This window comes from Malaclemys terrapin, chromosome 5 (genome assembly GCF_027887155.1).
Source record: "Malaclemys terrapin pileata isolate rMalTer1 chromosome 5, rMalTer1.hap1, whole genome shotgun sequence".
Lineage (NCBI taxonomy): Eukaryota > Metazoa > Chordata > Testudines > Emydidae > Malaclemys > Malaclemys terrapin.
Window position 1 is genome coordinate 84325619 of NC_071509.1, and position 25770 is coordinate 84351388.

At 40.3% G+C, this 25770-nt stretch overlaps 2 protein-coding genes across 3 annotated transcripts in view; one reads left to right on the top strand and one right to left on the bottom strand.

Annotated features, from left to right (window-relative positions):
* GATB (glutamyl-tRNA amidotransferase subunit B) overlaps positions 1-25770 on the top strand; it is a 162840-nt gene that overhangs the window by 86751 nt on the left and 50319 nt on the right. The window contains exon 14 of one of the 2 annotated variants that reach the window (XR_008445052.1): positions 12406-14544. The exons of the other annotated variant lie outside the window; for it this stretch is intronic. The gene's annotated coding sequence lies outside the window, so the exon portion shown is untranslated. Of the gene's footprint in view, positions 1-12405; positions 14545-25770 lie in introns of those variants that run through there. 2 annotated transcript variants of the gene reach the window in all.
* Positions 1-25770, bottom strand: part of FHIP1A (FHF complex subunit HOOK interacting protein 1A) — a 135365-nt gene that overhangs the window by 21048 nt on the left and 88547 nt on the right. The window contains exons 4-7 of the mRNA XM_054029544.1: positions 25200-25355; positions 22251-22337; positions 4400-4567; positions 731-810 (exon numbers count right to left, since the gene is read on the bottom strand). Coding sequence (XP_053885519.1) covers positions 731-810; positions 4400-4567; positions 22251-22337; positions 25200-25355 — 491 coding nt within the window. The remainder of the gene's footprint in view (positions 1-730; positions 811-4399; positions 4568-22250; positions 22338-25199; positions 25356-25770) is intronic.

Sequence of the window (25770 nt, forward strand, 5' to 3'; positions counted from 1 at the left end):
GCAGCTAGAAAATTTTTAAAAAAAATGTAAACTGAGGGTTCTTGATATAACTCAAGAAATGCTCAGTTAAAAGCAGAAATCAACTAATCCAGGACATTGCACAATTAAAGCAGCATGTCCTTCTACCCTGGGTACAACAGGTCAGGAATTTATTTGAGAAATTCCTGGGCAAGGGGGAGTAAAAAGGTTTGGAAGCTGCAGAAAAGTAAATACACCTCTACCTCGATATAACGCTGTCCTCGGGAGCCAAAAAATCTTACCGCGATTATATTGAACTTGTTTTGATCCGCCAGAGTGTGCAGCCCCGCCCCCCTGGAGCACTGCTTTACCAAGTTATATCCAAATTCATGTCATCTCGGGTCACGTTATATCGAGGTGGCGGTGTATAGCCCTGCTAATATAATTCATGAGAGAAAATGTTCAGAACTGAAAAAAATATTACAAATTTAGAACCAGGAAACCTTTAGAGGTGGTAAATAATCCATGGATTCTGTTCCCTCACTTTTCTACAAATAAATTACAACAAAAGAATATGTGAAAAGTAGTGTCTCTCATTGTGCCTGGGTACGATAGGATATATAAACTGTGCCTCTCTTGGTTTGGTATATTTGTGTCAGAAACAAGTGTTTTATCTCTGTATTTGTTTGCTTGTTCCTTTTAAGAGCTCTAGCTTTACATCCAGAGACTTCCTACTGGAGAATTAGAATAGAAAAAGGAGTGTGGATTTTACCTTAAAACTAACTGTAACATCACATCTTCACAATGTAAGCCGATGAGTGTTCTGAACAATGCCAAAGATACCACACAGAGCTGGAAAATGATAAACACAGTCAGTTTTTGATCTGGCAATTGTAACTTTTGTCCCTCCCATGGGGTAAATTTAATTCTGCATTTTAGAAAGCACAGCCTGAATTTAGTGCTTTTGCAGAGACTGAAAGTATGCTTATTTCATTCTTTCAATATTTCAATGGTAAGATTTTATTAGATGCTTGAAGTTATACATACACCAAAATATATTTTTATAAAATACACACAAAACAGCAATTTGCTTTTAAGAAGCTGAATGAAGGAGAAAAGTTTGCAAGAACTGAAAAGTGAGAAACAGCACACCTTTTAAAGGAATTTTGCTATTTTAGACAATTTAATTTAATTTGGTTTCAGCAATAAAGGGCTTCTGGCCAACTCAGTGGATAAAGCATTAGCTTTTATCTCTGACACACTTAGTTTGACCAGCTGAAGGCCTTTGCCTGAAAGAGTTCAGTTATCTCACAAACTAAGGGTATGTCTACACTAGAGCTGGAAGGTGTAAATTCCAGCTCAAGTAGACATACACGCACTAGTTCTGATCAAGCTGGTGTGCTAAAAATAAAAATGTAGTTGTGGCAGCATGAGGACTAGCTGCCTCAAGTATGATCCTATCCAAAATGCAAAGTATGTACTTGGGGTGGTTAGCTTGACCCGTCACTTGCGCCAGCGCAGGTACACTTCCAATTTTAGTGCAATACCTCAATCACAACTAGCACGGTATGTCTCCACCGAACCCTCTTTTGTGAAAGAAGCATGTTTCCTGGTAATGAATGACTGACACTATGTGTATAGGAGAGACTAAATTGTTTATCTATCCAGGACAAAAGTGTTGAGGTTGCTGGGCAGGGTGAAAGTTATTTGTGATGTTGCAGTACCTATCTTAATTTACACTAGACTGAAGAGAGATTGGGAACTTGAATTTCAAAATTACCTTCATTGGCATTAAATTACACATATGTGCTTTAACCCTTCCAAAAACGTTCACTGTCTTGGTGGAGAACTGCATGGGTGTCCTTAAGTTGGGCAGGTAGAAGAACATTAGTCCAAGGAAAGAGGACTGTGCCTAACTCTTGCTCAGAGCAATTAACAGACTCCTGCTGGAAATCCTTATCACATGTCCCATTTAAATGCCACCTGTACCTGAAGAAGAGCTCTGTGTAGCTCAAAAGCTTCTCTCTTTCACCAACAGAAGTTGGTCCAATAAAAGATAAGTACAAGGTGGGTTAGGTACTATCAGTAATATCAGAAGCCAATAGGAAGAGACTAGTCAACCACAACCTTGCGACTGTGTAGGGAGTTGGAGAAGGCAGCAGTGAGGAAATAGGTGAGGAGATGACAGGAACAGGGGAAAGTGGGGTTCTTCCCAGAGGTGGGTTGGTTGAAAGAAAATTGCAGGAGCCTTAGGAGGAGGTGAAGTCTTTGCAAAGGTAGAGAGAGGGATTAGTAGTTAGGGAAAGAGTTGGGGTGTTTTGGAGATAAAAGGAAGAGATTGGTGAAGAGCTATCCTTGTTTTCTTATTGTGATTTGCGGAGAGTTGTTCTAAGTGATTTAAGGGTTCAAAATAATGATTGCTAAAGAAAATCAAAGTGACTTCCTTCAATGTTATGGAAGGCACGTTATTTACACTAAATACCATGTTATCTATAGAGACCCATCTCTTGCATTCATAATATAGTTGTAAAGAAAAATCAGAAAGCAACATGCATTTGAATAAGCAGAGACAGTCTATTTATTTGTATTTCATTAAAGGAAAACAAGGATGTAAAATGTATTAGCAGGAAACGACGAGGATGGTGGTTTATATGTATGGATAGGTGGCCAAAAGAGCTTGTAAATTTAATCATGTCAATTATTAAGAAGTCTTTTCAGCAATAATAATGCATGCAGCTTTTGTTCTATGGAAGCCCACAGAAAACTGCAATTCTAGCTTTTGCACTTGGCCAAGCTATACTGCAGAAAACTCATTCAGTATCACAGAACCATTCTGGCCGAGATCCTGAGTTGCTCACGACTGGAGAATTCTTTACAATACCCATTTCCTTTGCCCGTGGAACAGTAATTATGATTAGACAAGACAACATCTGCATTTTTTGTCTACAAAAGCTGTTTGAGTTTTCAAAGTTAATCCATCTCTGAAATGCAACAACAGCAACATATATCCATAGATGCATGTACTCCCATTCCTAAACACACTTCTGGTCCAAGCTGCTGTCCCTAATACACAAATGTAATGCACACACTGATTCTCTGGCTTTGTCTGCACTTATACCATATGTTACTCTACAGTATATTAGAATCATAGAATCTCAGGGTTGGAACGGACCTCAGGAGGTCATCTAGTCCTACCCCTGCTCAAAGCAGGACCAATCCCCAACTAAATCAACTATTATTAATTATATATTAATTATGATTATTATTAATCAACTAATATTCATCAACTAGTTACCTACAGTGATATTCTATGAATATTTTAACAATGGTCTGTCTAGGGTGACCAGACATCCTGTCCCGCATCCTGATCTGCCTTTTTTTTTTTCCCTCCGGGGGCAGCACTCAGCTGTTCTCGGTTGGTTTTTTCCCCCCCCTCTTCTGAAAACCAGAGGCTGAAGGTATGCATAGCTAAGGGAGGGTGCATAATCTCCTCTGACTGCCCGCAGCACTCGGCTGTTCTCGGCTTTCCCTCCCTCCCTCCCCCCTGCTGGCAGCACTGGGCCACAATAGGGAATTGGGAGAGGGAGCTGTTTGTGTTGTTACACCGGCAGCACTCGGTTTTTGGGTTTTTTTGCTCTGCCAGTGACCCCCCCCCCCTTGTGTCCCAATATTTTCTTCCTGTCATCTGGTCACCCTAGGTCTGTCTGCAAAATTGTAGCATTAGCCTGCGATAAACTCTGTGTACTAAAGGTGCATGTGCTGCAGAGAAGAGGAAAATCGATTATTTAAATACACAGCCAAACAAACAAAATTGTTCTTATAAACAAAGAAGCAGGCAACATTACTGGTAAACACACATGCAGGAAAGATTTATACTTGGTTCCTGAAGAACAAACTGGGCTCAACTCAGGTAATTTGGAAGCGAGGTGGGTATAATGATCTCATCGTTTTGGGGCTGGGTAGTTTCTTCTGTGAAAATTATTTGAAAATGCCTGTTACTTGGTGCACTCTGAGCTATTTCATATGGCCACCAAAATTGTTCTTCTTGAATATTTGTACAAGTCTCAGAGATGAGTTATGTATGGCAGGAATAATTTAGCAGTATCCAGAGTAGGAATAACTCCACTAGAGGCAGGTAAATTACTCCAAACTTGCCTTCTATTTTGTGGCAAATGTTAGGCTCCTAGAAGCCCCCCAGAATCTCCTTCAACCACTCTACAGCTATCTTACACAATCCCAAACTGCTCATCACTATAGTGGCTAAGTGACAACAATTACAGCAAAACAACATTATGTTTAGATCACAAAGACAGGTACGAAAGGAAATTCACAGTTAAAGGTTAAACAGAGCCATAGTAAATACAGATATGATGAAGCTCCCACTAATTCTGTTAACCCAAATTCATCAAAAGCACACGTGCTCCCCTCCTGCTTGCCTTACCTGAAATGGAGTGTTGATTCGGCTCGTGAGCGTATCTAGGATGTGCACATTCTCATGCTGGTGCAGCAGGATGAAACGCAAGAAAATCTGGAGTAGAGCTGGCTCTGAAACACTGCGCAAAAAGAGATCCAGGTATGCAGTTGTAGTCATTACCTCCTCCACAGTCACCTAAAAGCAAATATATGGTAAGTGCACATCTTACAAAGACCACCACTGTGCTTACATTATGTGTGGCTCCTGCAGTAACACTATATACACAATAAACTATAATAAGCACATTTTGTGCTTTTAAATATATGGAACAGAAAGCCTCTGTATTAAAAAAATAATCAAATATTTTGTGCTTATTTCAATGATGTGATTAGTTAAAGAAAGTGCCTCCCCCCCATCTGCTGAAATACAATGCTGGTTCACAAATACCTTCAGACCCTCACCACCATCCCTCTACCACTGGGCTGGCTCCATTCTTCTGCCACTGTTCAGATTTGCATTCAGAGAATGGTAAAGCCATTTATTTGGTATTCAGATGAATATATTGAATACCAGCATATGCCACACCCCTAGAAATGAACAATAGTAAAGAGTAAATGAATGAACCAACAAAAAAGGATACAGGGGTCTTTTTAAAAAATGTCTCTCTCCACCAAGTTGTATTTTATCTTTACCTTTCCACTTCTTATTTTCCAACAGCACTTTAACACCCTACCCCAAATACATACATACATACATACATACACACACACACACACACACACACGTAGATTGATGCACAAAGTTTCCTACCAGATTTCAGGCCCAAGTATTTGGTATTCATACGGCAAAATTGATATTGCATGTTACTTTGCTAACGCAGGATTTTTTTAAGCTTATCTATTGACAATTTATGCTGGCAAGGCACAAAGTATTCCAAAGGCTGCCTCTGCATCATGCACTGATGCTGCAAAGTCAGCTTTTTAAAAATAGCTACATATGAGCCTAAGAAGCTTATGTGTACAAAGATAAACCCTTACATATAGGAATCGGTCTATAAGAAAAGGGGCATTAAACATCTTTTGTTTACCACTCTTAGCTGGATGAATGAAAAGACAGATTTTATTAAAAAAGAATCAAAGCTGTCACTTAAAAGCTAAGAGGATTTAGAAAGTACTCAGAAGGGCAGCATTTGCTTAACATGCTGTAAATATTAAAATGCCAGTTCCATTATGCTGCATGTTAGCTACACACACAGGAATGCCATGTTGCAGATTCCTTTTAAAGTACTTTTTAGGATCACCTGCAGAACAAATCTTATTTTCACTAGTGACAGAACATAGGAATATTGTTTACAGTCTTGTGAACTGTGTAGAAATGTGGAAGGCTCCAAGTACTTCTAAATTTGGGGGTAGTTATTCACTCTCTTTTTGAAGCTTTATTCTGTTATTCATACAATGCCTCTCTGTTAATAGTTCAGATAGTAGTCCAAACTAACTCCCTTTTTCATTAGAAAAAAAAGCTACTGTACTTATGCAAGCTGGTCATTATAACCCTTCATCAAGAAAAAAAAAAAATCACGAGTTCATCTTCTTGGTCTGTTACCATAAGCTCAGTCTGAAACAAACCTCAATCTCAAACAAAATGAAAAAGGAAGAGGAAATTCATGGCCACAGCCTGTACTCTGCATCCCATTCTCACTGGCTCTGCAGACTCAATAAAACCAGCTACACATTAGTTGAATGTATTATTTATGAACTAGGAAAGTATGCTCAGCAATGATGAAGCAGAGATAAAGACATAGCTCATGCACCCAAGGATCCTACGCTCTAACATAGATGCTAGCAATACAGTTTATATGTGTATTACACACACACACACACACACACGTACGTTAGAAGATTGGGAAGTCAAGCACTCAATACTTAGAAAATGCCAAAATTAAGATTGCCTCGGCAGCCTTAATTCAGCCCCCTTGTGCTTATGCATTATGACACAGCCTTTGATTACATGATTACATAGTATTGGTGGAATATATGGGCCCAATTTGTTAACATAACCCAGTCACTGTCCAATATCACTGTTAAATAAGGTTCAGGGTTCAGTAGCCTGTACAGTACCATGGCAAACACACCATTAACAATCCTTTTAACATTTTCTTGAAGATACAAAAGAGAAGGAAAAACAGTTAAAGCATCTGAAATGTAAAGTAAGACTTTCACTTTTAACATCATCACTTGTTCCCTTCCCCTTTAGCTGGAGAGAGATTTTATAAAGAAAAATGTTGTTTGACAGTCCCTTAGACGGTAATAAAGATGCTAATAACAAACAGTCCTGTTGGGGAAAAAGAGTAGTTAGCTGAGTTGCTGCTGTTGCTGATGTTAAAGTCTGATCTCGTTTCATCCCAGGTGGTGACTGGGATTCAGTCTGGTAGAGGTGGCAATGTTATCTGGATCCCTCGCTCTCTGGCCTAGTGTGGTCAGGACATTTCTTATAATTAGGACAAAGGAGGACTGGGGTATCAGGAGATGGTAGGGGTGGCAGCCATCATGGTGAAATTTTCTTCAGTAGTTTGTCTGTTCCTATCTGTCCGCTCCCCTAAAGTCTCTTTCTTTAAGGATGCACAAAGAGAATGGTGGGTGGAATAGTCCATCTCCTTACCTCATTATTCTGTCCACCAATTACACACCAATTTTGGTTCATTAATTTCTGGTTCCACATCTGTTGTTTTTACTAAGCATGATTTTAACATGGTCCTCGAATTATATCACTAGGCCTTTTTGTTTAGATGAATTCTGTTTTTCTCTCCCTTTCATAATTTTTCTCATCAGTCCATTTTATGAACTTTTACATACTTCTTTTTACAGCTGAGCTTACAATTAGGGCAAATTTGTTGGCCCAGTTATTACAAGAGGGCCCCTGCACAGGATGGACCAGCTCTGAGGATAAATCAGGGCTGTGTAGTGAAGGAGGCTGTTGCCTGTTGGATCCTTGCTTCATTTATTGCAGAAGTTGGAAGGTGTGTAGTGAATGATGCAGGGGACTGCAGGAAGAGAAGGGAGGGTGTCATGGTTAAGGCAGTTGAATGCTTTCTTGGAGAACTCGATCCCTACGTTTTTTGAAAAGCAAACTGCAAAAATCTCAAATTCCATCATATTGACACCCATATGGTTCATCAGCAGTTTCTTCACCCAGCCAGTCCCAGAACTGCCCCCGCAACCTGACTACTCATCAGATACATCTCCCCACATCATACCCTGCCCCAATGGTTCACAGTTTCAGTGATCCACACAGCTCCCAGTCCCTTTGCCCAGTCAGTCCCAGCCTCCCAGTACCTCTCCCATGCCAGTCTACCCAATCCCAGGCTTCTTGTCCGAATCTACTCACCTCTTCCCCCACTCTCCAAGATCTGGTTCTTGTCCCCTCTGCATCTGAATGAGGCACCTTCCTCCCACCAGCTGCAGGGGAGCATTGAGGGCACAGGAGAGTCTCCCTGCTCTGAGCTGAGGTGCCTGGATATAGCACAGCAAGCAGCAGCCCAGAGCTGCAAATTTCTGGGAACCCTGTGCAGTCCAGGGCTGGAGCATGCCCAGTGTGTGCAGAATCTTCAGGGAATCTAGCTGTGAAGATCTAGTAAGTCTCTACTAACCATAACATGTAACATGGGCCTTAAGTGAGGATTGGGTGGGATTCTACAAAGAAAAAATTAAAATGCACAGTACAGTGCTGAAACAGTATTTGTAGGACATACTAAATATCATGGAACCAGTGATCTTTCAACCCTTCTCTGTCATTTTTTGAGAACTGACCTGAGACTAAAGAGTTTGATGAACTGTGACAGGGATGGAAGGGGAAGCGGTTTGGAAGAGTGAGAGTAAAAAACACAAACACAGGACAAAAAGTGTCGTGGAGTTTGGTGGAAGGGAGAAAGTGGAAGAGGAAGTGCAAAAGGGCTTGTCACCATTATAGATATTGTATGTGGGCCAGTTAAAAGGCTCGTTACTCATTGTGCTACGATTGGCATGTAATGCAGCCATCTGAAATCTCTGGGCCTGATTCTTGCTTAAACAGATGTAAATCTGCAGTAACTCACCTTCATTTTACATTAGCTCCCTCCTCTCACAATGGTTTTGTGAAAATAAATGCATTGTTTATGAAGAACCCAGACTGTGGTGATGTGCATCACAGAAAAGCTCCTGAGTAAGTTAACAGTTCTATGTTCAGAGCAGGATTTAAATTAAATAAGGCCTGGGACCACGTGTTGAACAAGGAGAAAAAATATTGCACAGCTGCTCATTAAGTGAGCAATAGCCATCTCGTGTACTGAATGAGGCTGGGATCCTGTCAAAAAAATAGTATGTGCTCATGTAATTAAAGACTGTGCTATAATGCATATGCACCGGGGGATGAATTAAGTTTGCACAGGCAACTCCTATGAATTTTGGCATTTCTTTATTTTTCAGTACTGAACTTCGCAACCTTAATATATATATATATATATATATATATATATATATATATATATATATATATATATATATATATATATAAACTATCCCGAGGCAGCCCAGCTCACAACCTAGCAAAAGAGAAAGATTGCTGCTGTTTGGCAGAAAGTACTCAACTACATGCCATGGGTTCTACCTCCATGGCATGTAGTTGAGTAAAGGAAAAGGGAGCCATTAAGGTGGCATCTGGATTTTTCAAACTAGTTTATCAGTACTCTGTGCATCTCCTCTTCATCTCACATTTTTTGCTTTTGTTTTCTTTCATGCTATTTGTGACAGTTGGTGTCTCTGTCCTATATGAATTGCACTTTCTCTGGAAACCTTGGGAAATGAAATATTGTATTCTACAGGTTATGTTATAGGACAGTTAGCCTGGAAACTGGGACTCAGTTCATTTGCATGGCTGATACTGAAGCAGTTTTTCCTAGGAAATATCAAAAACGAGGAAATTAATTAATTTTTCTGCAGACTACCTGCTACTTCTCTTGCCTTCAATTAAATGCCTTTGGGAGAGGGATTTTGGGAAGTGTGTAAATCCTTTTTATTAAATGCAAATTAGTATTCGGGTAAATACCAAGAGTACAAGAAAAAAGAATTGAACAAAATAAGAGAACAAAATAATTTATCCTACAACAAAGATGAACCATGGTTGGAGAAAAACATTGTTCTATTCCACACGGACACCAAGACAATGGGCCCCGCTACATAATGAAGTATCTGCATTTCCAGACTGAAAGGGAAAGGAGTATATTAAGGAGAGAGAACTCCGTCTTACAGTGAAAGGTTACACAAACACAGAGACTAGACTACAGATGAGGGAGAAATTTCATAACTCAAGTTTTGGGCTCACCCAGCAATGCCTCCACAATAGCTGAATGGATGTATTCATTTACTTTTGTCATACATTTTGTGATTCCTCTCTTAATTTCTGCTTTATGCCAAACAATTTAACTTTTATTTAACTGCCTCCCTTCGGTTTTGACTTTAGAGACTTTTAGCAAGGAAAACTCCTTCCCATTACCCCAGAGAAAAATAAAACAACTTCTGCTCTTACAGAGTATCTGGTCATAGGTGGAAAAGTCACAAAATCTTTCCTCACTGGCACTGTGAGAAAGCTAGTTGGAGTCAGTGGGAGCATTGGAAGTGCTTGAAGGCCCCGATACACTATATTTTAACTATAGTGCTGTTTTCTTTATTCTCTTCTTCAACCTTCAATTTGCCTCTCTCCCTTTTGAACAGATTGGAGACTGTGTCCTGAGTTAAGTGCAATATATCAGGTTTGATTCTCTAGAAGACATTCATACCAATTTCTTTACAGCATACAGACAATAGATCATAGAATCAAAGGACTGGAAGGGACCTCAAGAGGCTATCTAGTCCAGTCCCCTGCACACATGGCAGAACTAAGTATTTGTCTAGACCATCCCTGACAGGTGTTTGTCGAACCTGCTCCTAAAACAGTCCTAACATCAAAGATGCATTCTCTGGGAACCAGGGATGTAAGTGTTTACTACCCATGTCACTGCTATTCACCAAGACCAAATCTGAGCCCTTGTTTCATTGTAAACACTGATTTCAATAGGCATTTCTCAGAGTGGGACCTCATTAAGGCACTCAGGATTTGGCTTTATATGAACAAGTTTGAAAAAACAAAGAGATGGCCTGAAAGGTTCCCCATACCTTCAAATGTCATCTTTCTTGAGGTTTGAAAACTCCCTTCTCTTCAGATACCCCTAAATTTCTAAGCATCAAGAAATATCACAAGAAAGGGAGCTGGTCAAAGCAAGTAAATATGAGTTCCCTCCCCCCAACACATTCCCTTGCAAAAAAGTCCTTTACAAGGGAATTTAGGTTGAATAGGTAATGTTAATAAATGAGTTTTCCAATATTACAATTAAACACAAACAAAAACCAAACAAAAAAAACCCGCCCCAAAACCATTCACAGCATCCTCTATATTTCAACCTTCCTATTCAAAAAGCCAAGACAGTATGAGACAAGTGGTCTTTTCAAATCCTACTATAGCATTCTAGTATTTAAAAGAAAAAAAGCTGGAAAAAATCTACTTCTATGTCATTCATCTACTGAGCAACCTATAATTTGTGTTATCATCTACATTTGTCTCCATCAGAGGTTATTTTTATTCAATAGTTAAAAGAACCCCACATTTTTTCATAAAGAAAATGGTTGGTACAAATCTTTTTTTTTTTTTTAAATGTATATTCTGCTACAGGATAGACTGACTGAGTCTTCACAATCTTAGAGAGACACAAGTTGGCTTAGAGATTATTCAAAATGGAGAGAGAAATCCATGAGAAAGCCATCCCTGAAATCTGGTGCTCTTCTCTAATTATGGCATTGATTTTAGTAAATCATAGAATCTCAAGGTTGGAAGGGATCTCAGGAGGTCATCTAGTCCAACCCCCTGCTCAAAGCAGGACCAATCCCCAGATTTGTACTCCAGTTCCCTAAATGACCCCCTCAAGGATTGAACTCACAACTTTGGGTTTAGCAGGCCAATGCTCAAACCACTGAGCTATCCCTCCCCACAAATCTCTATCTTCTGTGATTATGGATTAGATGATGGAGTGGCAACTATGTAAATGATGCAGGTTTCACAAGTCACTATGCTTCTGACATAGTGAGGAGTCAAATAATTGTCATTGTGAGTACCAGTTTAACATATTACTCTCATTGTGTAAGACCAAGTGCACTGATTCTTTATTGCTGGCTCCTTACAATATTACTGCTAATTTACAGTGTTTCCCCCTTTCATAGGAATATGGCTATCATGATTCAGCCCCTGCTTCACATTTTCTCCTAGAAGGAGCTCATAGTGCCTCCTACCAAGCAACTACCCATGTGCTAGTTAGATACCAAAGTGAAAGGTATTTTATACATACCGTACAGTATTTGGCATAGTGAATGCCTTTTCCAGAGAATAAAGCAACACCAGGTCTTTCAATGAGCTGATTTATACCCCCAATACCATCCTTCCTTGTGCAAACAGTTTTCAGTAAGGAGAAGGATGACATCACTCCCAAATTAAAATAGAAAATTATTTTGGATAGTCACAAAGATATACAGTACTTAAGGCATATACATGTTGTAATGAACTAGTCCCCTGTCTATATAGTGGCATTAACAAATGATCATCCCCCAGTTTGTCTCTTATGTAACGCAGAGTAGATCTTAATCTTAAATAATTACCACAGTAGATGGATTATCTGCTTGGAGAAGTCCTGTACTTGAATAGCTGATTTACCATATAGTGCACCAAAGTGAGATCTATTGCAGGGGCAGATTTAACAATCAGCAAGGACAGCAAATGCTAACCGGGCCCCACCTGGTCTGGGCCATCTTGCCCCCATCTCCTTCTCCCATCTGCCAGTGGCAGAACAACAAAACCATGGGGGTTGGTGCAGGTTTTTATTGTGAGCCCCTAGATGTACATCTTTCTCCATGTAATCACATGTCCCATATTTAAATAAACTCTCACTCCTTCCGACTGTGTTCCCCCCCACCCAGCTCCAGGTTGTGCCATCTGGCTCGTGCCCCCCAGTGCTGCTGCCGCTAGAGCCATCACTACTGCTCCCACCAAAGCCAAGAAACATGCCAGCTGCTTCCAGGAGCGGCGTGGGGCCTGGGCAGGCAGGGAGCCTGCGTTAGCCCCGCTATGCTGCCAGACTTTTACGGCCGGAGATCGTGATTGACTGGCAGAGGCTCCAGGATCGACCAGTCAATTGCAATCTACCGTTGGTTACCATTGCTCCATAGACTTCACTGGAGTTACTCTGGATTTACACTGGTTAACTGAACATAATCTGTCCCATTTGCTTAATTGGAATTTTGCAGGTTTTGGCTCAACAGATCTTATTTTTGGTGAACTCTCTCTCAAATGTTAGTTTTGAAAATGTGACAAGATGCATCTAATGTATTGCAGCATTAATACAATATTGAGACATATAGTACTTACTGTTAATTGTATTATCTTATAAGTACTGTCACCTAGAAAAAAAGGTGTATTTATTTCTTACATGCCAGGATACTGACACAGAACACTGAAAATGAGGCTTCTTTTTAGAAATCACACTGTTTCAAGTTATAAGTGACATGTTGGCAAAATATAACAGCATTATGACGTAGATAGGCCTTCATATGAAAGCTGAACTCCAAAATTCTGATTTTAGGAGAAAGACTTTTTGCTCTGACCAAGTTAAAGTCTAATCTCTAGCCCAGGTTGTGTCTGTTAAAAAATGCTGAAAATATAAGAGAAAGTTATAAGCATCTGTCTTGAGAACAGGAACTTTTCCTCTACGTGCATGGCTGTGAATGTGCAGTTGATGTTTTTCTATTATTTCAGTTATATGTTTTTGCTAGCTTTGCATTTTCTAAATTATTTTTTGAGTTGGGACTTTTGCAGAACATTTGAGATAATGTCTGTGCACCAACCCATGACCTCAAACATCTCAAAATACCTATTGACTGGCAATATATTTTTGGATCCATGGACTTTCAGACCCTGAAATTACTAGAATAGGGAAGTTCTTCATTTGTATAAAGAAGCCCTAATCAAATCCCACTGGGTGATACCAGTGACATCAGAACAGGAGTGGACCCATTCCGATTTGCCAAAAAACTCATGAGGAAAAGTCACAAGAGGCAGGACCTAGCTGGGCCACAATCTTCAACAACCAAAGGAAAAGAAGTGCCATTGCTTACCTGTTTGCCTGGTGCAGCAGCTCGTCTCTAGCCATGCAACGCATGTCTAAAGAGGAGGCCAGTGCTTCCTCTACCCTCCCAGCTGGCCACCGAGGGAGAGAGTCCAGCAACACTGCAATACCTGAGTTTTGACATCTACAAACAATTAACCTCAAACCAGCCAGCAAGTCCATCAACACACATTTGAGCCGAAAAAAATAACCTGGTTAATCTTTCCAACCATGTACCAGCTTCCTGAAGCTGAATGTAGCTTTTGTGGCTTCAGTAACTATCCTGCATGACTAGCAACCTTTTGGGGTTCTATTTTCTTTTCCCAATTTTTATTAGTAGTGGGAAGCTTCTAATTCTCTACTTCTGTATTCTTTCACTTTTTAATTTTAACACCACCAGAGGGAACATGTCCTGTGTACATGCACAGGAGTGTGTGTAGACAGAACCCATAGAATTTTTCTGAGAACAGTGCCTATAGAATAGTTTTCAAACACCTAGCCCTTAAATAATACAACCTATTTTAAATACAATATAATACAACATATCTTAATGTATACTTGAATCCTGAGAAATGTTATTTTTACATAAAAGTCTTGTTTGCTAGTCCAGCGTAGCAAGCCATGTCATCTTGAAAAATCCTGGAATATTTTATGGAACTTTACATTGGGAGGGCAGAGAGAAGAGGAAGAGATTGACTATCACCTAAATCACCTGTAATTTTGGCATACTGCTCTAGTTGGCATCAAAGCTGTAGTCTCAACATTAGCTCTAAACTAGGAGTGATCTGACCCTCCCCATATAAGCTATGGAGCTGGAATCACAACTGCAATGAGTAAGGATCTGTTACTTTTAGGGCTAACAACTAAACAAGATTGCTGCCTTCCCAAATTATTAAGCTAATGCTTATAAGGAACTGTTGGTTTATTTTATATATTTTAATCATACCAGTAACTAGATTAATTTGATGATTGATATTAACCTCTTTTCATTTAATTTTGCTTATATGTATTTTATTATATACTTCCTATTAATTTAGTTTAATAAACTATATAAAATGTAAAACTGCTGTGGTTCTGCCCCAGATGTCAGGGTTCTGCACAAGAGTCATCCTGGGATAGATAAGAGACAACTCTGTGACCCACCTAATGGTGGGTCTATAGAACTGCCCTACAGTCCCCCCATGATCAGTGCCCATACAAAAACAGAGTGAGCTTTTGAAGGAAAGCTGACTTATGTACTAATGGTTTATTTCAATAAGCAGTGTGGGTTCCAGAAACTTTGAAAGCCTGGGGTGGAAGATATTAGCTGGTCAACCTAAAGGTTCCTCATAATAAGTCTATATTCCTTTCAACATACATTGAAATAATCTTATTTTCCGATTTAAATAATTCTCACCCTGTTTCTAGGGCTACAAGAGGATTCTTGTACAATTTTAAAACAAATATCACATAAGGGCACACACTAGATCAGGTCCAAAATACCAAACAACTTTTTAGTGACAAGTGACTCTCCAAGTGTTTAGAATTTAGTTCAAATAAGCATCTGTAAATTCAAGTGTTTATGCAGACTATACAAGCTTTGAAAGCCCATGCCTACCCTCAAGATCCTCTTGTCCCCCTTGCAGTTCAATCCCTTCCCCACCCTACAAGAGAAGACATACCCTATAACTCTCTCCCCTTTGTAGCATGTGTCTTCTTGGTGGAGGAAAACCAGGCTCTTTTTGTAAAATGGGGGTGGGGGCACTAGGTAGAGTCACTTTAGGATAATATGAACTGGGTAGAAAGAAGTTGATGACCCAACTTGCTCTGCCCCATTTACACACCCATAATACAGCAGTAGGAGTATAATAGGCTGCTGTCAGCTCCAGGAGGCTCTGGAACAGAGAGGGAAGCCTTTTAGAGAGTGTAGCAGGGCTTTAGAGAGCCATGGAATAGACAAGAAAACTGAATTTCCTATATTTAATATGTACATCCACAGTTAAGAAATAAAATGTATAAACCTTCATGCTCCAGGGCATAAGCCAACCACCAACTTCCTGAGGTTAGGAAGAAAGATGGTTTAACCATCATTGCACCTTTCTGTAACAGGATACTGGACCCAGGAGTGAAAGTAAAATTTCTCTCTTTCCGGTACGGTTAGGGACTTCCCAAACCCTTTCACCCCTGGAAGGGGCAGGGCCTCGGGCAGAAGGGGCGGGGGGTCAGCGTCCCCCAGCCAGCCCATCCGCGCTGCTCAGGGCTCCAGTGGTGATTTAAAGGGCCAGCCCTGGGGCAGCTGCTCCTTTTGCCCCCCGCATCAGCAGCCCTGCAGCTAGGAACTTGGCAGGGTCGCCGATGCGGGGTGCAAAAGGGGCAACGATGCTAAAGCGCTGCTGCGGCAGTGCTTTAAGCAGGGTCCTTTAAAGCACTGTCGCAGCAGTGCTTTAAAGTCAGCTGTATGGGCTGGTACCGGAGGCCACTTTTTACCAGTACACCGTACCGGCCCGTACTGCCTTACTTTCACCCGACTGGACCAGACGGAACACTAATCTGAACTGAAATGACTGTTTCAATGTTCTTTCCTTCCAAAGCAGAGCCGTTAGTTAGGCCATTGTTTGGATTATGTATTGAACTAAAACCATGGGAACAGGTTTGGAACCAGAGCTCAGATCTGAGGTCCACCCACACAAACGTTTGGGAATGGATGGGTTTTGGATTCTAGTTTTTGCGCTGCTCCTAGGTTTTGAGTTAACAACTGCAATGGGCAGACGGCTTATGTAGATGTATTGAAAGCAGTTATTCCATGGCTTTGGGTAATAGAGTACTTAAAATCCACAAATAAAAACTAAACAAACTGCCCAACCAGAATGGTCTAGACTAGAAAAATTCATCCCTAGTAATAAACACACCAACCATCTCTCCCTCACATTTAATCCTCCACAGACCTACCTACCTAACTAGGCTGATCAATTTGGTATCTGAGCTCTCAAAAGGGGGAGGGAGGGAGAGAGGAGGGGAGGAATAGCAGGAGCAAGTTTTGCAGTATTAAGCCAGAAATGTCCAAAAAGATCAGATATTTATCTGGACATTTAAGCCTTTGGATCCCAGATATATTTTAGCATCCCCAAATAACTTCAATTATTTTAGAAATTAGGAAGCCCACAGCACTGTGTATAATGGAAGAGGAATCTATTTTCTGATTTAAGTAAGGATTTGGCTCAGGAGTTTCTCTCATTTTGCCCTTTCTTTATTAAAAAACAAGTCTCCAGGTGGATGCGTGAGATAACTTGAAAAATCATCATCAACTCAGCACTAACTTTTTGGGTGGCAATTAGAAATGGTTTCTATGTATGAAGGAGTTGTTCCAGCACAGTGAAAAATCTTCCTTATCTACTCAGCCAGGAGGTGTCTGTCCCAGAAGCAAGGGTTTAAAATAGTAAACTATTATGGAGTTTTTCTGGGTTTTATGAAGACCTCAGATGTAACTGCATTTGCTCGTTACCTCCTTCTAGGGGGTTTGTCTCAGTTGCATCTGAGCCTTTCTTCAAATCCACTGGACGGTGCAGTCTGTCCTCCATTAAATATGTTTAGGCGAAATAGTGGATTAAGTTGTTAATTTTGAAGATGAAAATTGAAAAGAAGTTTTGGTAGCCAGCAAAGGTATGTTATTGGAAGAACAATGGACTTGCTGAATCTGAAGAAGGTTCATTAATGATTAAGGACAGGTCTTCACTACGGGGGAAGGGGGGGGGGGGAAAGAGGTCGATTTAAGATACGCAAATTCAGCTAAGCGAATAGCGTAGCTGAATTCGACGTATCGGAGCCGACTTACCCCGCTGTGAGGACGGCGGCAAAATCGACCTCCGCGGCTCCCCGTCGATGGCGCTTACTCCCACCTCCGCTGGTGGAGTAAGAGCGTCGATTCAGGGATCGATTGTCACGTCCCGACGAGACGCGATAATTCGATCCCCGAGAGATCGATTTCTACCCGCCAATTCAGGCGGGTAGTGTAGACCTAGCCTAAGGCTTGGAGCTCAAATACTCTCCTAACAGCCAAATTGACTTTTGTTTTCAAAAGAAACCTGAATTCAATTGACTTCAGAGATGTATAAGCCTTAAGTACCACTGACAGAGCCCATAAAAAGGAAATGTTAGCAGCAGTTTCACTGATGTGGAGATCTGATTTCTTTAAGTAACATTTACATGGTGATAGCCAGCCCAATTTCTCGTTAACTGGTTTAATGACAGATATTGACAGTTTTTAGCTTTTTAAATACTAATGCCCAACTAATCTCAAATACTTCATAGCCAGGGCCAGATTAGCCTAATCTCGGGGCTAAATTCTGCTCTCACTTAAAACGAGTAAACTCAGAACAACTCCCAAGACATCGATAAAATTATTCTGGATTGACAAAAAAGTAACTGTAAAAAGAATTTGGCTCTTAGTGACTGGATAACCCAATTTAGAATCTTTTTCTCTACTTTCAATACAGTAGAACCTCAGAGTTACGGACACCTTGGGAATGGTGGTTGTCCGTAACTCTGAAGAAGAGGTTATGGAGCTCAGCCACATGGGGGATTGGGGCTGCAGCCATGGGGGGTGGGGAGGGGCCAGGGCTCCACTCCCTGCTTCAGTGGGGGGGATAAGAGGGGTGCCTTGGGGCTTTAGCTATGGGGGGAGTGCTGGGGCTGAAACTGGTGCTCTCCTTGTAGCTAGTGCCCCAAGACCCAGCACCCCTATGGGGCTGAAGGTGGGAATAGATCCACGGGGCTGAAGCCCTGAGCCCTGGCACCATAGGCACCAAACTCCATGGGTGCTCCAGGACTGAAGTACCCACTGGGGGGAAAAAAGTGGGTACTTAGCACCCACTGGTAGTCAGCTACCCGCTCCCCCACAGCACCTCCTGCCACCGGTGGCCCAGCCGATCAACTCCTCCTGTAGGAGTAGGATTTTATATTTGTATTAGAGGTTATAATGATTGATGGTAATAATAATGTAGTATGTATTAAATGTATTAATGTATGATTTGATCATCCTGCCAGCCATCCTTTTTGAATAGCAGACAATGCTGGGACATTGGTAGAAACGCATCTGACAGATTGCCAGTATCTGTACTGATGTTAAGGCAGGAACAGACCAGAACAGTCCTTATGGCTGATTATGGTCACCCTCTGTTTTAGGATAAGTTATGTTTACTATGGGGTCTTGTGTCCTATATGCATTACAAATTAGGCCTTTTAGTTAAATATACAATTCTTTGTTTTAAGGTTTAGTAAGTAAGAGAGACAGGATCTTGCATTATGTCTATGTTAATAAGATTAGAGGCAAGTTGAAGGCCCATGCCCCAATGTGAACTGTTTTGGTCACAAGATTTAGTAAGGTTTAATTACAATGTCTTTTTTGCTCAACATAAAACACTACTGTTTGTATACCTTTGTAAAAGACTGTTTGTGTGAATGAAGAGTGTATGCATCAGGAAAAGATAAGGTGTGAAGGCCATTTTAAAATCAGTTGGTCAAGGAAGCAGGAGTAAAGAGATTTAACGACACCAGAGAACCATCAACCACATCCATAACTGAGGAAGGGCAGATTGACGACCTGGCACCCCTAAAGACAAGATAATTGATTAAATCGAAACCAGGACAGGATGACCCTCTTGGAGGTGCTTTTGAGTGTTAACATCAAAAGATAAAACCAATTAAGGCGTAACCGGTCATAAATGACACAGCAAAATCCATAGACTTCAACAGAGAAAAGGGACTATAAGAACATGGTGCTTTGCCATGGAACTTTGGGTTCATCTTGCCACAACTCCAGGAGCATTGGATTGCGACCAACAGAGCCCGGCTCCCCTCTGTGACCAATCTGGCTGACCACTAGATTGATCCAGACTCTGGACTGGTAATTATAAACATTGAATAGCGAGACTGTCTGTCTGTGTGTGTCTGAAAAGCATATGCTAACTGCTATATTCTCAATAAATGCGGCGTGTTGCCTTTTTCTCCTATAAAAAGATCTCATGTACTTTTTATAAGCGTAACATTCCCCCTCCCTCCCAGCGCCCGCTGCAATCAGCTGTTCCCTGGTGGCACTGGAGGGGGGGGGGGGAAGGAGTGGGGATGGGGCATTCTACGGGGAGGGGGGCAGAACTGGGCGGGAAGAGGCGGGGCAGGGTTGAGGGCTTGGGGGAAGGGGTACAGTGGGGGTTGGGGCCTGGGCCAGAGCAGAGGTTGAGCACCCCCGAAGCAAGGAGGAAGCCATTGCCTGTGACTGGCACCCACTCCCTATCCCCCCATGGAAACTGTGAGCAGAGCTGCGGGCTGAAGCCCTGCTCCCCATTGCCCCTCACCCACCTAAAGCCCTGAGCCCCAGTGCTCCCAAGGGTAAGATGCCCGGAGCCCTGACTCCACCCCACCACCCTGCAACTGCAGCCCCAGACCTGCCTCCCTCTCCCCCCGCTTCCAGTGGCTGAAGCCCTAAGCCTCTAGGATTTAGCCCCAAGGCAGTACAGTGTTTGCTTTTTTTTTTTTCTGGTCTGCACTGCTGCCGGCTTGAAGACTTCCAGTTCACAGGGTGTCTGGTTGACCAGTAAATCCATAATTCTGATTTAATCTGGTAGAAGGTTTCACTTGTTGCACACAAGCAGATTATTTTTTGCCATTCAGATTCCAATTTTTATAACAATTTAATATCAATTAAATGTTGTGTGTTTGGTAGGTGGATTTTTGAAAAAATCCGATTTTGAGTCTTGCATATTTTCATTGCAAAACAGAAATCCTTCAGAACTGCCTAATCTGTATATTGAAATATTGTCCAGTTTAGTCTAACTTTTGTAAATGTATAGTAATTTATAGTATTTTGCTGTAATTGAGCAAAAAAAGAAAATTTACCAAAATCACTAAATTTTACAAGAAAAAAAATCTATAAGACTTCACTAGCAAAAATGGAAACTATTTTCACCTTTTTGTAAGAAGCCAGAATTGTATGCTTTGCTCAATAAATGAAATTTCACATATAACTCTCTACTATACGCAGAGACCACTATTCGAATACTTTCCTGCTCCTGTGTAGTTTCTTTGGAGCAGTTGACATGGAACATAAAGAAATTTAAACTTTTGTCCAGAAAAGATAAATTATTTCTGACAAGATTTTTGAGCTTCTGTTGTCCCAATATTGATACAATGTTTTCCGTAGTTGCTCAGAAAGGAATTTCTCAGGGTTTGTCTACACTGCCCCAGAGTTTGGACTACGGGTGTGTGAACAGCAATGTACGCAAAGTGCTGCGCTGTAACTCCTCCATGTGGACTCTGTGGGTACAAACTAAAAGGTTCATATTGTAGGACTACATTAATGCCAACTAGGAACCTTTTAGTTTGCCCTCACAGCATCCACATGGGGGATTAACAGTGGAGCACTTTGGTGGGCACTGTATTCATATCCCTGTAGTTCGAACTGTGGGACAGTGTAGATATAGTGTAAGTCCACTATTTTTTGTCCAAAAATATTTTCTGAATCTTTTTTGTCTGTATTGTTACAGACATACTTGCTGACAGGTAATTTGAAATAAATGACCAAAAATAATTGAAACTGGTGTGATTATCATCATATAATTTGAAATAATTGACCAAAAATAATTGAAACTGGTGTGATTATATGATGATATTTTGACAAATATATTATGCAGAATTTTGCATAATTTTAAAATCTTGTGCGCAGAATTTTTAATTTTTTGGCGCATAATTCCCCCAGGAGTAGCTAATAGCAAGCACTGTTTGGTCTCAAGCGAATGGAGTACTGTACCCACAGTGCAATACTCATAGGGACCAGCACTTGAAGGAGAATCACCATTTCTTCTCCAAACATGGGTACAGTACTCAGCACTTCCATAGAAGCAGTAGGACAATATAGAATATAAACCTTGCTTTAGAAAGCTGGAAACAGATTAGAAGCTACTGCTTCAGCTCTTTAACTAAGAGCAGAACTAAGCTGAAGAGCAAGAAGTAGACAGATAGTACAGCAGTAAGGCTAATGACACTTCAACTGAACCACCATGATGCATAAATTTCTTATCAGAGTCATAGCTGCCAAATTTTGTGCATCACCATATGTAATAGTTTTTTATTACTGAAAAAAGTCAGTCTTCCTACCATGGTTTCCTCACGCAGTGGGAACAGGCCCCCTACCATTAACATCACCAACATGCTGGTACTAATAGGATTAATATGGATTTAACATTAAGGTCACGTCAAACAAACAAGACTTAGTTTTTATATTTCAAACTTGTTCATTCTTGTATTGAAATAACATCCCACAACCAACCTACTTCATAATCATGTGCAAGACCTGAGCTGGCAACCGACTTGGGGCTTATTTCCCAGATAGGTGGAGGATGCCGACCTCAAATAGATGTGCTACACTCACGTCTCTAACAGAATAAAGCAGTACATACTCCTTTACTGAAAGAAGATCTCCTGCCATCACAGAGAGATGCCTCCATCCTCGTTAATGATCAAATGTCATAAACAGTAAATGGAGAGTATGGGAAGGGGACGGGGTAAAGTCGGCCTAAACACATGCAATTAGTTTATATGGAATTTCACCACTACCACCTAATAATATCCCATTGGCTATTAGTGTTGCCTTTGTCTAAACTTACGTGTATGCACACACAAATCACTGACCTTATGGAGTGCAGGAGCCATTACTGGCACCAAAAACCCATCGTAAATGTAGTTCACAAGCTGGTTACGAATCAAGGGATGTGCCACCTAAAAAAGAAATCTCGTGTCATGATAAATTGCATCTTTGAACCATCATATTTGTTCTTAAAGTAATAGTTTTCTGCAAAGATCCTTAAAATAAGATAAAACACAGAATATCTTTAATCACTGTCAAAAACCTCTGCCCATTTCAACAATACCTTGATTTTGTTCTTTTGAACAGTTTTTGTTTTGGGTATTAAAAGGTTTCCCCTCTGTGATTAAATACACAAAGTACATTTGAGTAACAACAAGAATGATACAGCCAATGATACAGAGACAGGGCTTTTCCCATATATTTCAATCTCCCTGCCTGCTGACAGGGATGAATGGACAGACAATGTGATGCACATGCCCATGAACCAAAATAGAACTGGCAGGTCTAATTTTAGCCCTACCAGCCCTGACAGGGTCACTAAGGTGGACATACCATCATTAACCTGTAATACTACAATAAAAAGGCAGAATGGCAGTTTTTCTATATTTCAAGAGTACACTATATTGGGAGCATTCTCACTCCACTGGTCAAACACGCAATCTTTTTTCCCTTCTGAAAGGGAATTACTCACACAATAGACTGGTTAAGCACTTAAAGATAAGTTACTTGTCATTTGTAATAAAAACCGTGTAGTAAAACATGACAAACCATTGCTTATTTTTACAATGTGGAGTTAATTTTTTGTTTTCAAAAGAGCAAAACAGTTATGACACATTATGAACTAAAACTTTCTAAAAATAAATTTGGTATTCTAGGAGCACAGAAGTGTATTAGAAACCAAGTATTTTTTTAAAAAAAAATATTTTAATTACGCTACACATGTATCCGAGTATATGCATATATTTCACACTTACAAAGAGACCCACCCACCCACTCCTCAGAATGTCACAGCCCTTACTTGTCCATGAATACAGTCCTCTTATGCCTCTGCTCAGCCCTCCTCAGATTTGTGACTCCGGCTGTAGAGGGGAGAACAGGGGATACTACCCCAATAAAACTCCCCTCTTCAACCCAGTGGATGGGGAGAAACGGAGGGAGTCAAAGGGGCTGGAGTCCTGGCTCCACCCTCCCTATTTATTCACTGGTATGAGTAGCTGTCCCAGCACAGAATAAACCATTCCATGAAAAGCAGCGATATATTCCCCTCACCAAAGCAACCAAGGTGAATCTGTGGCTGAGGGTATGTCTACACTGTGTTTTAAAACCTATAGCAGAGAGTCAAGCACCTGCATCTACAGACTCAGTCTCATACTAAGGCGCTAAAAACAGCGGTTTAGATCTTCAGGCTCAGGCTGGAGCTTGGACTATGAAACGTGGCACATGGGCTTCAGCGCTTGAGCTACAGGGCTGTTTTTAGCACTATAGCATGAGAGTCTGTAGACCCAGGCTCTGAGACTTGCTGCCACAGGTTTTAAAATGTAGTGCAGACATACCCTGAGTCACAATTAGTTCTCTGGTGTGCTCCTGCGGTGGTCCAGCTATGCTCTGCCTCATATCGAGGTTAGATTGTAAAGTTACAATCTAGCAGTACATAAAAATAGAATTCATTCAATGTCTTTCCCCCCACCCCCTTACAGAAACATTTTTTAAAATACCTGGTTGTTTGGATTTATTTTTAAACTAATTTAAAATAATTTCACTTTTTCTTTACTATCTATAACAGCCTTCACTCTAATGAATAAATGTAGTATCAAATGTCACTGGCTAAGATTGTAACCTCTCTTGGAACAGGGTAGACAGAAATGAGTATGGTCACCATTTCACTTTTCAACACGTACGCATTAGAAGGCTGATTATATTGCAGCTTCAGGGATGAAAACAACTATTAATTCTATTTATGACATGTATGTTTTTTTTTAAATGAGAAAGCTTCATCTGTGTTATACAAATATAGTCAGTTGTTTCACTATATTTTGCATACAAACCTTTATAGAAATTTAATTCACAGTAAAATATGACAACTTCACTAATGTTATTGAGCATTTCTTTATACAGAAAACAAATCCACAGATGCAGCAAAATTTGTATTGTTTTCTCATAAAACACTTGCTGTAGAAAAACTGTAGCCTAAAAATATATATAAAACTGGATTTTTATCTTTAGACTGGAGATGAAAAATAACCAAGAATCAAAAGGGGGAAAAAAATCTAATCAAGAAATCAAGAACAGAGAGTGAGTTCTACACAGACCAATTTTGAAGGGAATTTAATTTGTGTTGATAAGAAGATGCTTAACTCCTGCTAAATTCAACTAGGGTAACAACATTCTTTATATAGTACGCATCATTAGGGAAAATAAGTGTTTTTGTTTGTAGACTTTTATGAGATCCTAGATGTAAAGATGGGATATTCTTCTCTATTCAAATAGATAAAATTACCTTTTTCCTCAAATAAAGACATTTGATTTCTTTTAATATCAATGTGGGTATTTAAAATGCAATCAACAATCTTTAATTGGGAGACTAGTCTTAATTCTTTTCCTACTCAATCTAATAACTCCCCAAACCTGCATATTCACATTTTATTAATTTGAAACATTTGCTACTTGAAAGCCAGCCGTGTAGATTAATCTTTATTAGTCATACTGCACAGTAACAGCTTTGAACACTTTTTCATACATTCATATATTCCAAGGCCAGAAGGAATCGTTGTGATCTAGTCTGATCTCCTGTATAACACAGGTCATAGGACTTCCCCAAAATAACTCCTAGAGCAGATCTTTCATTCATTCATTTAAACAAAGATGTTAAACTAAACTAAATAAAGATTAGTTCTATACACTACTGTCCACCAAATAAGCACATCCTGAAAAAGGCTTTTGATTATATAGTTTAACTGCTGCTACAAAGAAGAAGTCTGAGTCAGATCCAGTACCTGTATTACTGCATTGCAAAACTCTAGGGAATTCATGAACTGAACAAGAGCTGGGGACAGGAGCCAGTCATCTTTCAGCAGACAGTGCCATTCTCCATTTTCTTCCAGCTTTGTAGGCAAAGATGAATAGAGACCACTCAGTCCTGTTGCCAGTACCTGTATTCAGAAACAATGAAAAGGAAACAGCCCTTTACCCAACTGTTCAGTTAAACAATGTTCCAACATAACATTAAAACATTTTTCTTACTAGTTTCAGTACCACTTAGAAGGATGACAGAAAAGGGGGGAAATGAATGTTAAAGTGATGCTGCAGAAAATCATCAGTTTTTAAAATTCATTTCATCTGAAATTCCTCTCCTTGTAATAGCTGCCACTTAGGAAAAATTGCCCAAGACAAAGGCCACCTAACGATTGTAATCTGTTTTAACTGGCAAACCACCATTGTTTTCTTTATGCTCAGAAGATCATTTTACATCTGTTCCTTCCTGCTTTCACCTTTCTCCAGTCTAGTACCAGTCTCTACATGTTCTCTACCATCTGGTGAAACATCAGAGAAACACCAGTCACTGTC